Raw genomic sequence first — 13,329 nt, forward strand, 5'->3', positions numbered from 1 at the left:
CCCGAGAGGGCGCGGCCTCGGCGGGGCGGCCCCGGCCCCGTCCCGTCCCCCCGGCGCGTTCGGGGCGGGCCCGCCCCGCGGCTGGCGGCGCGCCGGAGCGCGGCCCGGGCATGCCGGAGCGGCGTGGGAGCGGGCGGGCGGCGGGCGGCGCGCGGGGGGGCCCGCGGCCATGGGGCAGCCCCGCGGGTGACGATGGCGGAGGGCCGGCGGCGGAGCGGGGCGGCGCGGGGCCCCCCGAGCCCGAGCCCGAGCCCGCGGCGCGCCGTCAGCGTGTGCGAATCGCTGGACCTGCAGGGCGTCCCCGCCGTCCGCGCCGCGCTCGGGGCCGCCCAGCAGCAGCGGCGCCGGCCCAAGAGCTTCTGCGCGCCGGGCGGCGGGCCGGGCGTCGGGGCGCTGCTGGGCTCCGCGCCGCGCTCCCGGGGCGGCCTGCTGGACTTCTTCCGACCGCGCCGCCGCGACGAGGGGGACTGCGGGGCGCCCGGCGGCGGCGGCGGGGCGCAGCGAGCGCGGCCCGGCAGCGCGTCCTTCCCGCCCGCCGCCCGCCCGCTGCCCGCCGACAGCCCCGGCTTCCCCCGCGGAGGGTCCCTCTGGGGCAGCCGCCGCTGGAACCTCTTCGGCCGCGGAGGTCCCGGCCCGCGGAGGCACCTGAGCGCCCTCCGCAAGAGCTTCAGCTTCCGCCTGCGCCGGGGCCACGAGCTGCGGCGCTCCGAGTCGGGCGGGCTGCGCCCCGCGCGCCTCCGCACCAAAAGCGAGGGCGACGCCGGATCGCTGCACGCCTGTCCCAGCAAGCGGGACCTGCTGTACCCGGAGCTGGGACACGCCGCGCTGCGGGCCGAGCCCGGGCCGCCCGGCGGGCTCTGGAAGCTGCTCACCAGCCGCTTCCGACGGCGGGAGCGCGGCGCCGGCCCCAAGGAGCCCCGCGGCGGCAACGACCCCGTCCTGCTGGGCGGCGGCCCCCTGCGAGCGCTGGGTGAGTGCGGCGGAGCGCCGCGTCCGGTCGGGCGCCGTTCGGCATCGCGGGGCGCCGTCGGGGCTGCCGCCGTCGCCGCGTCCGCCGCCCCGCACGGGGGGGGGGCGACCCGAGGAGCCCCCGTGTGCGGTGCCCGGGGGAGGCGGCTCGGAGCCGGCGGGCCGGGGGGAGGAAAGCCTCGTGCGGGGCTGTCGGGGCGGCGCGGGGAACCGGAACGCGTCCCGCTCGTGGGAGGGCGGAGGGGCATCGCTCCCGGACGGGGCTGAAGGACGCGAGAGCTGAGGAGCGCCGCGTGGGGTCCCTGGCGGCTGCGTCTGGGGCGCGGGGCGGTCTGTGGGGTGCGGTGGGCGCAGGCGGTGGGCCGGGGCCCGCGATGGGGCACGGGCACGTGGCGCGCTCGGGAGCTGATGCTCCGATGGAGCTGTGCGGGCCGCGCTGCCGTGGGCTGCGCTCCCGGTGCTGGGGCTGCCCGGGTCGGCAGAGGCTCCGCGGAGCTGCGCTGCCCGCGCTCCCTCCCCACGCTCGTTCCCTGGCCCCGTTTCCCAGTGCTGTTCCCCGTTCCGTTCCCCCGCGCGGCCCCACAGCGGCGGGCGCGGAGCTGGGAGGAGCGCGCGGCGCCCGTGGGCTTTTTAAGGCATTGAACGCTGCGGATGGAGCAGCGGTGGGGGTTGGGCTGCGGGCAGCGCTTCCAGGCACCCGTGAGCTGCGCAGGGCTCCGTCGTTGGGTGCCTGGTGCTGACGGTGTGGCAGCGGCTCCAGGGCAGCTCTGCGCCCAGGTGCTCTCCAGCAGGGTCGGATTCAGCATGGGAACAGCCCTGCTGCAGCCTGGGGAGCTCCGCGCGCTCGTCCCGCGGTCCCTGGGGCTCGCGGTGCCTTCCAGGTGCGGGTCCTGGGCTGTCCCCGTGGGTGCGCTGCGGGCTGACAGGGCTGTGCTCCTGCATCGGTGCTCCCTGCATCGGTGCCCCCAGCCTCACACTCCCTGCACGGCAGGAGGTTCCCAGGCGAGCGGAGGCCGCACTCATGGCTGCGGAATGTGGGTGTACCCGGGCTGGGAGGTGCAGCAGGGATCTGTTGCTGCTTGCTGGTGACTCCCGGCAGGAGCTGCGCCCGCAGCCGCCAGCCCGACTGCCACGTTCCCAGGGCTGCAGCTGGGGTTGTGTGCCCATGTCAGTGCCCTCGCCGGGCAGGCACCGTGCTGCCTCAGCGCTGCAGTGTGGGCTGGCTGTGAGACCTCCACTTGCTGTGGGGCTGCACAGGTTGTGTTTGGGTTTGGCGTTTGCTCAGAGTACCTGCTTTGCTGTTTGCTGCCTGCTTTGTCTGCTCAGGACGTGCTCCTGGGTCAGTGAGGCTGCAGAGCAGCGGGGCTGCCGGCGGAGCTGATGTCCTTGTCCTGCTGGACGTGTCCCATCTCCACACTGAGCTCTTTCTGTGGGCCCTGGCTTGATAGCTGTCGGACGTGGAGCACTGCAGCCCTGCTCCTGCTCGGGCTGCTGGGTGTGCAGCTCAGGGATCTCTGCCCTGTCCTTCTGCAGGCTGGTGCTGCTCCTAACGCGTGCTCAGCACTTCCAGACCTTGATTGCTGTGTGCTGTGCTGCCCACCTCAGCCCTAGGAGAGCTGCTCAGCCACCCCAACGTGCCCTCCTGGGGGTGCAGCTGCAGCTGTGGTTATCAGCTCCTTGGAGAGGTTGGGTACTGCAGGCAGAGCTCCAACCAGTGCAGCTTCTCCAGTCCCAGGAGCATTTTGGTTTCAGCAGAGGCCCATCCAGCACAGCACACACTGTGAGCACCCCAAAGGCCACCTGAAGGGAGAACAGCGCTGTCCCACATCACCCGCTCAGATCTCTGCACCATGCTTGCACCTGCTGGTGTGGGGCTTTGGCCTGGTCCGGGCACAGGGAGGGGAATGCAGGATTTGATACCTGAAAAACAGCTTGGAGCTCGTCTGCGTGTGGCACCGTGGAGGCTGGCAGGGACTGCGCCCAGCAGGGACAGGAGCTGGTTCTGTGTCAGCCAGCGTGCAGCCTGCTGGGCCAGTGCGCAGAACCAGGGTGAGGGCTGGGAGCTGTGTGTCCACGTGCATCCTGGCAGACACAGCCTGCAAAGACGGGAAGACGGGCTGAGGATTCCCCTGCTCGCCTTCCAGAAAGGCTCTGCTTCTTCCAAGGTGCCTCGAGGTCGGAGGTGACGCCCTGCTGTCCTGCTGGGTGCACAGCCACACAGAGGAATGTGTGGGGCAGGTGAGGGAAGGCTGCCGGGAGAGGAGGATGGTGCTTGTATATTCAAGGGAAGTTTGCATAGTGAGCGGAGCAGTGATAGGCATCACCTCGTGTCAGCACCTGCCTGGGATCCCTGGGGGAGCGGGGCTGGGACCGGGCTGTGCCTCCAGCGCTGCGCCCAGCAGGAGCCCGTGCTTCTGAGAGCTCAGAGCTGCAGCTGGCACCGGGGGGTCTGGGTGCTCATCCGGAGGGGATGCACGTGGCGGGCACGGAGCGGGGTGCTCACAACTGCAGTCTGTAGGAAGGGAGCTCTTTGCAGGCCTGCCCTGCCCTCAGCTGGAGCTGAGTCTGACCCACCCGGAGCAGGTTTTGCAGGTGAGGTGAGCGCCTGGCGGGGCGCTGGGAGGCAGCAGCTTTGTGCTCCTGGGCGCAGCCTGCAGGGCTGCTGCTGTGGGCAGGCAGAGCCGGGTGTCCTTCGGTCTGCAGGTGGGACGCTGCCCAGACTGGGGCCGGTGCTCACAGTGTGAAAGCAGGGCAGGCAGCCCCACTGCTGCTGAGTGCTGAGCTGTGAGGGTGGGAGTCAGCGCTCACACCGTGCTGCCAGGAGCCTCGGCTCCCGTCCTCTCAGTGCTGAGCTGAGCCCTGCAGAGGATGCAGCTCTGGGTGCTCTGATGGCTGCCAGCACTGCTCACCTTGGTTCCCGAGCTGCAGAAACCTCCGTGCTGTGCTGCGGGGCTCAGCCCTCCCCCCCCACGCCAAAGGGGTGGCTGCGGTGGGCACACGGCCCCGTGCCCTGCTGTCAGCTGGGGACTTTGGAACGTGGTCTACCGGGCTGTTTGTTCGGCCTCTGACCTGGTGCAGGGCTGGTGGGAACGTCCGAGCGTCCGAGTTGTGCCGCAGCGGCTCGGGCGATGCGTTGGTTAATTATTATTTGTGTCTTGGAGACCAAATGCGCCTGGCAGTGCCCACCCAAAGCAGGAGGTGGCGGGCCTTGTGCACCCCTTGCATGGAGCTCCCCGTGCTGACGGGGAGTGAATGGCAGGGGAAAATGAGGGCCTCGTGCTGCTGGTGCACATCCATGGTGTGTGGATGGAGGCATCTGTTCTCCTTTTGCCAGCTGAAGCTGAGCTGCCTGCTGTGCTCTGCAGGGAGCTCTGGAGTTTCCGGGGCTCACCATGCAGTGGGCTCCTGGTGCTGACACCTCCTGGTGCTGAGGCTCTGCAGCTTGCAGGGCGCAATGAAAGCCCCTGAGCTCTGCGTGGAGGCTGCAGGAGCTGGGATTTAAGGCAGCATTTGCACTCCTGAAACTCATCACTAGAGAGTGGTACAGGAGGGAAATTTGATGTAGTTTTAGGAAAAGGCACAAGTGTGTGCAGTAAACAAAGCGGAGGCAGCTCAGGAGGCGTGCAGGCTGCTGGGGCTGCAGGCATTGGTGTGGGTGCTGGGGCTGATGGCTGCCTGCAGGGCTGGGGCAAGCTGCAGAGCTCACCCCGTGGGTGCTGATGGGCACGAGGAGGGGTGCAGGCTGGATCTCAGCACAACACACTAAAAATCTGTTGCTGACAAACACCTGAGCCTGTTTACAGTGGGGTGTCAACACAGCAGGGTGGGCTGTCAGCATGGATGAGCTTTGCTCTCTGTCTGAGCAGCCTTCCCCCCCCCAGCTCTATTGCATGGCAGCCAGCTCAGCACGTCTCACCTGTGCTGCAGTCACAGCCCCTGCAAAACCTCACCACTTTCACCGGTTTTGCCACAGTTTGAGGAAGCTCTTCGTGTAGCGGAGCAGTGCAGGGCATGCTTCCTTCATCTGCATGGGATGGAGGGGACGTGGTGAAAAAGAAAGTGGTGGTGGTGCTCCTTCTGTTGTGGTTATCCAACAGGACAGAAGCTATGGGAGGAGCGGTGCCTGGGAGAAGCACCGATGGACTGGTGGGACTCAGTTCTGTGCAGCAGGCACTGCAGCTTGCGGCACATTTGCAGCTCCGTGTGTGCAGTGGGGCTGGTGGCTGTGCTGCCCCAGGGCTGGGCAGGAGGGTGGGAGCGTGGCACAGGGTGAGGCTCCTGTCCTGATCCCTTCTTCTCTCTGCTCTGCAGATTCCTTTGTGAACAGCCAGGAATGGACCCTGAGCCGCTCGGTGCCTGAGCTGAAGGTGGTGAGTATTCACGTCAGTCCTCCAGTGCTTCTGCACGTCCCCAAACAGCCCCGCGTCCTGCGGCGCAGTGAGCGCACACAGGGCTTCAGCCCCATGGAGTGCAGAGGGGCTGGGGCTGCTGCTGTGCTGGCGGGGTTTCCCTGGGGGGTCACACTGTGCAGGAGTGGGTGCTGGCGTGGGAGAGCACATGGGAGCAGAGCTGAGCACCTCTCTGGTGCTCCCACGTCCCTGTGGCCATCCTGCAGTGTCCCTGCCCTAAGGGTGCTGGGGGTGAGACCTCACCTCCAGCACTGTGCTCTGTGTTCAGAGCATCCAGCTGTTGGCTTGCAGCGTGTCCTGCAGTGCTGTCACTGCCTGCCTGCAGGGCAGACACCAGGGAGGGGCACAGGCTCTGACAGTGGAGTCCCCCCATGCCCACCTCACCCCATGTTCCTGTGGGTCATCTGCAGCACGGATCTGCTCTCAGGGTGCAGCCCCTCCAAGGCCAGAGATGTTTCCTCCACGTTCCATGCTGGATCCTATGAGCTGCCAGTGTCACCAGTGCTGGGGGATGGGTGGTGGCTGCTTGGGCTGAGCTGGCTGTTGGGCACCATGGCCCAGAGCAGTGCCTGGGGCAGGGGGAGGCACAGGATGGCTGTGTGCGGGATCAAGGTCAGCTCTTGCAGAGCACCACGTGCTCCCAGCTGTTCCCAGGACCTCTGCAGTCTGCTCAGCACTTCACTCTCGTGCTCGACAGCAGCCTTCAGTGTAACCCCCTTTGAGAGCTGCTGGCACGTCTCCTTTCAGCCCTTTTAAGATTAATGCTTTTTAGTCTTACTCTGAAAAGCAAGAGGTGCTTTGGCAAGTCACACAAGCACAGTGCTGCCACGGTTTTTCTTATCTGTAGTTAAGTATTAATGAAAGCAAACTTTGAATATTCACTTGTTAGTTTCCCTTGTAAAACATGTGTCTGTCCAAAGATGCTCCTGCAGCTATGCTGTGTGTTGCTTCCTGACGTGTTCACAGCGTGCTGTGCTGCAGGCTGAACAAACCTGAAGCCTTCAGCTCTCCCCAAAGCAGCACGGCCTTTTGCCTTGTTTTCCATCACCCCTGGGGTTCCATCCGGCCGCTGTGCTGCTTCCCAAAGCATGAAGGCACTCAGCCTGGTGCTGAGCTGTGCCCCTTTCTGCCTGTCCTGCAGTCTGTGGTGGTGGGGGGACGCTTTGCAGGCTTGTCCTGAAGGGAAGGAAAGCATCACAGTGATAGGATGGGAGGGGTGGCTGCACGTCGTGCCACAGGAGGTGCAGGTTGGGTTTTAGGAGCAATTCTCCAAAGAGCAGCTGGGCACTGGCACAGCTGCACAGGGCTGGGGGTCACCATTGCTGGAGGTTGGACCATGCAGATGTGGACGGGTGGGGGTGGGCTGGGGTTGGGAATCTCAGAGGTCTTCTCCAACCTGAATGATTCTGTGATTCCATGAAGGGAAGCTGTCTGCCCACAGAGCTGCTGCTCTGGCACTGCGGTGCCTCCCTGGGCTCTGGATTTTTGCTCCTGAGCCATCCGCCCTGATGTCGGCCATCCCCATGGCTCACAGGTCCGTTTCTACCCCCATTGCCCTGCAGGCAGGCGGGTCTTGGAGTCAGCAGCCCGAGCTGTCACAGATGTGCACAACTCTGCCCCTCGTGCTGCCATCCCAGAGTCAGTGCAGGCATCACCAAACACCCCGAGCTGCCAGGAGCTCCTCTAGCAGCTGTGCCCGGACCTCGGCTGAGCTCTGCCCTCATTCTTCTGTTCCAAGAGCTCCAGTGCTTATAGATTGGGACGCGTGGGCTGGGAGATGAGCTCCCTTCCATTGCCAGTTGATTGCGGTGTGGGGAGGGGGGTGGGGGCTGCAGCACCAGGCTGGGGTCACCTCGTGTTGTGCTGCATGGCAGCTGCTGACACACGTCTCTCTCCCAGGGCATCGTGGGGAACCTGTCCAGCGGCAAGTCGGCCCTGGTGCACCGCTACCTGACCGGCACCTACGTGCAGGAGGAGTCTCCAGAGGGTGAGGTTCAGCTGCTGCAGCACTCGGGGCCCTGGCTCCCCCCACCCCAAAGGCAGCCCCATCTCTCCCTTTGCCCCCCTGCTGTCTCAGGACCCCACTGTGCGCTCTGCCCTTCTCACCGCTGTGCTCTGTCCCCCAGGTGGGCGATTTAAGAAGGAGATCGTGGTGGATGGACAGAGCTACCTGCTGCTGATTCGTGATGAAGGCGGCCCCCCCGAGCTCCAGGTAGGAGGGGTTGCACTGCTGTGCCAGAGGAGGGCACGACACAGGGAGCCCACAGTGGGCAGTGTGTGAGTGCAGGGCTGTGTGTGAGTGCAGGGCTGTGTGTGTGTGTGAGTGCAGGGCTGTGTGTGAGTGCAGGGCTGTGTGTGTGTGTGAGTGCAGGGCTGTGTGTGTGTGTGAGTGCAGGGCTGTGTGTGAGTGCAGGGCTGTGTGTGTGTGTGAGTGCAGGGCTGTGTGTGAGTGCAGGGCTGTGTGTGTGTGTGAGTGCAGGGCTGTGTGTGTGTGTGAGTGCAGGGCTGTGTGTGAGTGCAGGGCTGTGTGTGTGTGTGAGTGCAGGGCTGTGTGTGAGTGCAGGGCTGTGTGTGTGAGTGCAGGGCTGTGTGTGTGTGAGTGCAGGGCTGTGTGTGTGAGTGCAGGGCTGTGTGTGAGTGCAGGGCTGTGTGTGTGAGTGCAGGGCTGTGTGTGAGTGCAGGGCTGTGTGTGTGTGAGTGCAGGGCTGTGTGTGTGAGTGCAGGGCTGTGTGTGAGTGCAGGGCTGTGTGTGTGTGTGAGTGCAGGGCTGTGTGTGAGTGCAGGGCTGTGTGTGTGTGAGTGCAGGGCTGTGTGTGTGAGTGCAGGGCTGTGTGTGTGTGTGAGTGCAGGGCTGTGTGTGTGTGAGTGCAGGGCTGTGTGTGTGTGTGAGCGCAGGGCTGTGTGTGTGTGTGAGTGCAGGGCTGTGTGTGAGTGCAGGGCTGTGTGTGAGTGCAGGGCTGTGTGTGTGAGTGCAGGGCTGTGTGTGAGTGCAGGGCTGTGTGTGTGTGAGTGCAGGGCTGTGTGTGTGAGTGCAGGGCTGTGTGTGTGTGTGAGTGCAGGGCTGTGTGTGTGTGTGAGTGCAGGGCTGTGTGTGTGAGTGCAGGGCTGTGTGTGTGTGAGTGCAGGGCTGTGTGTGAGTGCAGGGCTGTGTGTGTGAGTGCAGGGCTGTGTGTGTGTGAGTGCAGGGCTGTGTGTGTGAGTGCAGGGCTGTGTGTGTGTGAGTGCAGGGCTGTGTGTGAGTGCAGGGCTGTGTGTGAGTGCAGGGCTGTGTGTGTGTGTGAGTGCAGGGCTGTGTGTGTGAGTGCAGGGCTGTGTGTGAGTGCAGGGCTGTGTGTGTGTGTGAGTGCAGGGCTGTGTGTGTGAGTGCAGGGCTGTGTGTGAGTGCAGGGCTGTGTGTGTGTGTGAGTGCAGGGCTGTGTGTGAGTGCAGGGCTGTGTGTGTGTGAGTGCAGGGCTGTGTGTGTGTGTGAGTGCAGGGCTGTGTGTGTGAGTGCAGGGCTGTGTGTGTGAGTGCAGGGCTGTGTGTGAGTGCAGGGCTGTGTGTGTGGCTGCTGCCTGTGCACATCGTGGGGCTGGGAGTGCAGGGCTGTGTGATGGTGCTGGTGGTCGGTGATGGTCTGTGACTGTTGCTGTGTCTCCCACCCTCAGTTCGCTGCCTGGGTCGATGCCGTGGTGTTTGTCTTCAGCCTGGAGGACGAGATCAGCTTCCAGACAGTGTACAACTACTACCTGCGGCTGTGCAGCTACCGGAACACGGCAGAGGTGCCCATGGTGCTGGTGGGCACGCAGGGTGAGTGTGGGCAGCTGGGGGTGCCAGGGGCTGTAAGCTGCATTGAAGCAGTTATTAGGAGGCCCTTGGTTTAGGGGCCCTGGAGAAGCTCCATAATTCCTCCTCTGACCCTCCCTGCTCAGAGCTGCTCTGTTCTCCACCTCGTGCCGCTGCCTTTGGCGCTGCCTTCCCAGCTCCTGCCTGCACTGGCTGAGCATCGGGGCCGATGCCTGAGGGTTTGGTGCTGATGCCCCGCTGTCTGTGCTGCTGGGGCGAGTTGCAGCAGGAAAGGTTTGAGGGGTGGCACTGAGCTGCCAGCTCCCACGGGCTGAGCGGTGCCGTGCTGGGCGGTGGGGCACTGCCACCCCCGGGTGCTGCCAGCCCAGCGTGGGCGTGGGGAGGAGCAGCAGTGCGTGAGCTGCCCTCCTCCTCCTGCCTGGGCAGGGCTGGGGCCCTGGAGTTGGATTCCGCCTCCCCCAACATATTGGGGCAGCACGGCTTCCAACAGCCGAACTGCAGCGCCTGGGAAGCAGGGAGGGGAGCAACAAGGGCAGAAGGGGGAGCAGTAAAGGAATCACTGCAGGTGTTCTGCATTCCGTGCTGAGAGTCCTCCTATGTAGAGGCACACGGCATGGGCAGAAGGAACCCTGCACATGTTTTGTAGGTGCAAGGTGACAGCAGAGAGCAAGAGCAGGGGATGGGGCACAAAGGAAGAAAGCCTTGGTTGGACCCAGCTCCTGAGCAGAGCGAGCAGTTTGCCACCAAGAGCTTCTGGAGCTGGAAATGGGCAGTGCCAGCAGGAGGCCTCGATTTATGTGCTCTCTGCCCCGGGCTGAATCCAGGACATTCTGATATTTAAAGATTGTGGAATTGGTTTAGGACTGAGGGATCTTGGTGTGGCACTGGGCTGGGTGGTACAAACAGCCTCTTGTTAGTGCTGTCAGCTGTGAGCACATCCCCATTAACTGAGCATCATTTCTTCCCTTTGGTTCTTTAATCTGTCGAGTGTGGCCCTAAGAGCTGAAATGATGACAGATCCACTCAGCTCTGCCATTGAGGCAGACTTGCAGATGAGTGTGTGGTTGTTCCAGCTGCCATGGCACACATGAGTCACTTCCAGCCCATGTAAACACCATCATCCCCACGCAGATGGGGCTGTGCTCACGCCCAGGGCCGCACCGCTTGCACCTTTGCCCCCAGCTCTGTCTGCTGTCTCTGCACATCCTCCAGTTGCCCTCAGCAGCAGTCCCATCCGTGATGCTGGCTGTTCTTGGAGCCCTGTCCTGTTCCACACACCCGAGCAGCTTTGTGTTCCCAGCTTCACCTCCCACTGCTTGCTGCCCTTCTCAGAAGTGCAGTGTCTGGGTGGTGAGGAGAGTAGAGGAAGGTTCATTTGGAAATGCTAACAAATCCACCAGATGTGGGACTTCGTTACCCGAGGCATTAGTAGGGCAGGATGTGCTGTGCGGGTGAGTGTCAGTGTGAAGGAGCAGGAGGCCAGGAGTGCCCTGGGGCAGTGGGTGTGAAGGACACAGCTGCCTGCTCCTCACCTCTCTCCCTTGCCTTGCAGATGCCATCAGTGCCACCAACCCTCGTGTCATTGATGACTCTCGGGCACGGAAGCTCTCCAATGACCTGAAGCGCTGCACGTACTACGAGACCTGTGCCACCTATGGGCTGAACGTGGAGAGGGTCTTCCAGGATGGTAACTGCAGTGGGTGGAGGTGTTGGGGCCAGGCAGGCAGCAGTGCTGTGGGCTTAGCATATCCTGAGCACAGCTGTCAGCTGGCAGTGCTGCAGTGAGGGCTGTGAGGCACGCGGTCACAGTGCAGTTACTCAGTGTGCACAGACCAGGTCCTGAGAGTGGCCAAGAAGCCGGAGGGACCTGGGGTGCGTTGCAAAGAGTGGCAGCTGGGGACAGTGCAAGCAAACCGATGCTGGTGCAGCTCATGATGCTGCATGGGAACGAGGACTGAGGGCGGTCTCAGCACGAGGGGAACTTTTCCAGGGGATCTGGTGGTGTCCCTGGCACACAGAGCGGGGAGCAGCAGTGGGGAGGTGGGAGGGGTCCCTGTCTGCATGCAGGAGGACCGCTGCTGGAGGGACGTGCTGGATTCTGGTGTTGGCGTTTCAAAAGGGTGCGGGGAAGTGAATGTTTGAAAAACATCAAGACACTGTAAAAATGAATCAAAGGTCAGAAGAAGTAGCTGAGACACTGTGAGGAGCTCAACCATTTCACAAATAGATTGAGGAGTAACTTGATTACAGTACCTAAATACCTACATGGGGAGAAAGCCACAGATAACGACCAACTGCTGGCTAGCAGAGAACTGATGGGACAAGGAGGATATTAAACTAAAAGAGAGGAGGTTTGGGTCAGATGGTGGAGGGAGATTCTTCACCCAGAGGCAATGAGAGCCTTGCACAGCTGCCCAGAGCCGCTGCCATGCCCCGTTCTGGAGGTACCCAATGCCATGGAGGGACTCTGGGCAGCCCAACCTGGTGTGGGGCTGTGAAGTTCCTCCTTACCATTCTATGGTCCAGTCATCTTTAAGGTCCACAATGGAGAAGGGAAGATCTGCAACCTGAGGTTGCTGCTCTTTTAGCTAAGTTTGCTCACATACCCATACTGTGCAGTGCATGCACTGACCTCTCTTGTGTAATTAGTGATAGAACTGGTGAGGACTAGAGGGAGTGGCTTCAAGCTGCACCAGGGGAGATTTAGGCTGGACGTTAGGAAATAGTACTTCTCTGAAAGAGTGGTCAGGCACTGGAATGGGCTGCCAGGGAGGTGGTGGAGTCACCGAGCCTGGAGGTGTTCACAGAACGTTTGGATGTTGTGTTGAGGGACGTGGTTTAGTGAGGGCTATTGGTGATGGTTGGACTGGATGATCTTGTAGGTCTTTTCCAACCTTGGTGTTTCTGTGATTCTGTGACCTCGTTCCAGGTGCAGGATCAGTTCCAGGTGCAGGATCAGTTCCAGGTGCATGCTCTGTGCTGCCATGTGCAACATGCAGTGCTGGTCCCTTTGGGCAGCACGCTGATGTTGTGCTGGTCCTGGTGTGACCACTGGTGATGCCTGGCTAAAGGCTGAGGCCACTGCTTCCTCCCCAAGGCTCTGTCTCTGCTGGAGCCCCACGTGCAGTGCTGCTGAGCATGGGGAGGCTGTGGGAAGGTCCCAGCTGCTGCATCAGAGCTTCAACAGTGGCAGCTGTGGGTGCCTGGAGGGGTGGGCAGTGCAGAGTCTCCTCTTCTGACGGAGCTCCCAGCAGGGTGGGAGCAGCACCTGCTGGTTGCTTGGCTTTGGAGGCGTAGGGTTAAGGAGCTTTGTTCTAAATGCAGAAGTGTGGGGCAGACGTGGCACAGGGCTGTGCTGCAGCCTTCGGGTCCTGCCTGGGTTCCCCTCTCCATCACTCACCTCCTGTTCACCCTTCTTGGAGGCCTCACACTGTGCTGAATGGAAAGCCTCTGTTTACTTGGAGCAGGTGGGAATTTGCTGCTGCATCAGCAGTTTCTGCCACTTTCAGCCTCAAGGATTCTCCAGCTCGGTGTTTGTTGTCCCAGGTTGTGCTGGGGGGGTCAGGTTGGGTATTAAGAACAATTTCTAATCCACAGAGCAGCTGGGTGCTGGCACAGCTGCACAGGGAGTTTGGGGTCAGTCACCATCCCGGGGGTGTTCAGGAGCTGTGGAGATGTGGCACTGGGGATGTGGTTGGTGGGCACGGTGGGGGTGGGGTCTCAGAAGTCTTTTCCAACCTTAATGGTTCTGTGTGAGGCATGCTGCTCAGGAGATGTGATGTTCCCAAGGTTCCTCATTGTGACTGTGGGGATGGCCAGCAGTGTGCATGAGGGACAGAAAGGGTGTTGTGCAGCCCTGGCTGATGCTGTGCTCCTTGGGTGGGAGATCGGGAAGGCTGAAATGCAGCTTTGGGCTTTTGGCATCGTGCAGTGAGATTGGAGGAACGAAGAATTTGTGATGTTCATTTCTGGAGCATCTGGAGAGCCGAGGGCCATGTGTGCCCTGGCCAAGGGAGGTGGCACTGCCCGGGCTGCCCAGTTTGTCCCTGGCTCCTGTGGCCACTGCCAGGGGGTCGTGGGCTCCGTGTGGCTGCACAATCAGTGCTCTGCATGGGAGCCAAGAGAGTGGTGGCCTTTGGGTACTCAGTGTGACCATTGCAAAGGA

The 13,329-nt window shown here is 62.5% G+C and overlaps 1 protein-coding gene across 3 annotated transcripts in view; it reads left to right on the plus strand.

Annotated features, from left to right (window-relative positions):
• The window catches only part of AGAP3 (ArfGAP with GTPase domain, ankyrin repeat and PH domain 3), a 79,592-nt gene that overhangs the window by 17,214 nt on the left and 49,049 nt on the right, over nt 1-13,329 (plus strand). For 2 of the 3 annotated variants that reach the window (XM_031613823.2, XM_031613827.2), the window contains exons 2-6: nt 5,281-5,339; nt 7,278-7,365; nt 7,505-7,590; nt 9,026-9,167; nt 10,717-10,851. In XM_031613823.2, coding sequence (XP_031469683.2) covers nt 5,281-5,339; nt 7,278-7,365; nt 7,505-7,590; nt 9,026-9,167; nt 10,717-10,851 — 510 coding nt within the window. Of the gene's footprint in view, nt 1-192; nt 971-5,280; nt 5,340-7,277; nt 7,366-7,504; nt 7,591-9,025; nt 9,168-10,716; nt 10,852-13,329 lie in introns of those variants that run through there. The other variant, XM_090143336.1, reaches the window with a different exon arrangement.

Source organism: Phasianus colchicus, chromosome 6 (genome assembly GCF_987193195.1).
Source record: "Phasianus colchicus chromosome 6, bPhaCol1.hap1.1, whole genome shotgun sequence".
NCBI lineage: Eukaryota > Metazoa > Chordata > Aves > Galliformes > Phasianidae > Phasianus > Phasianus colchicus.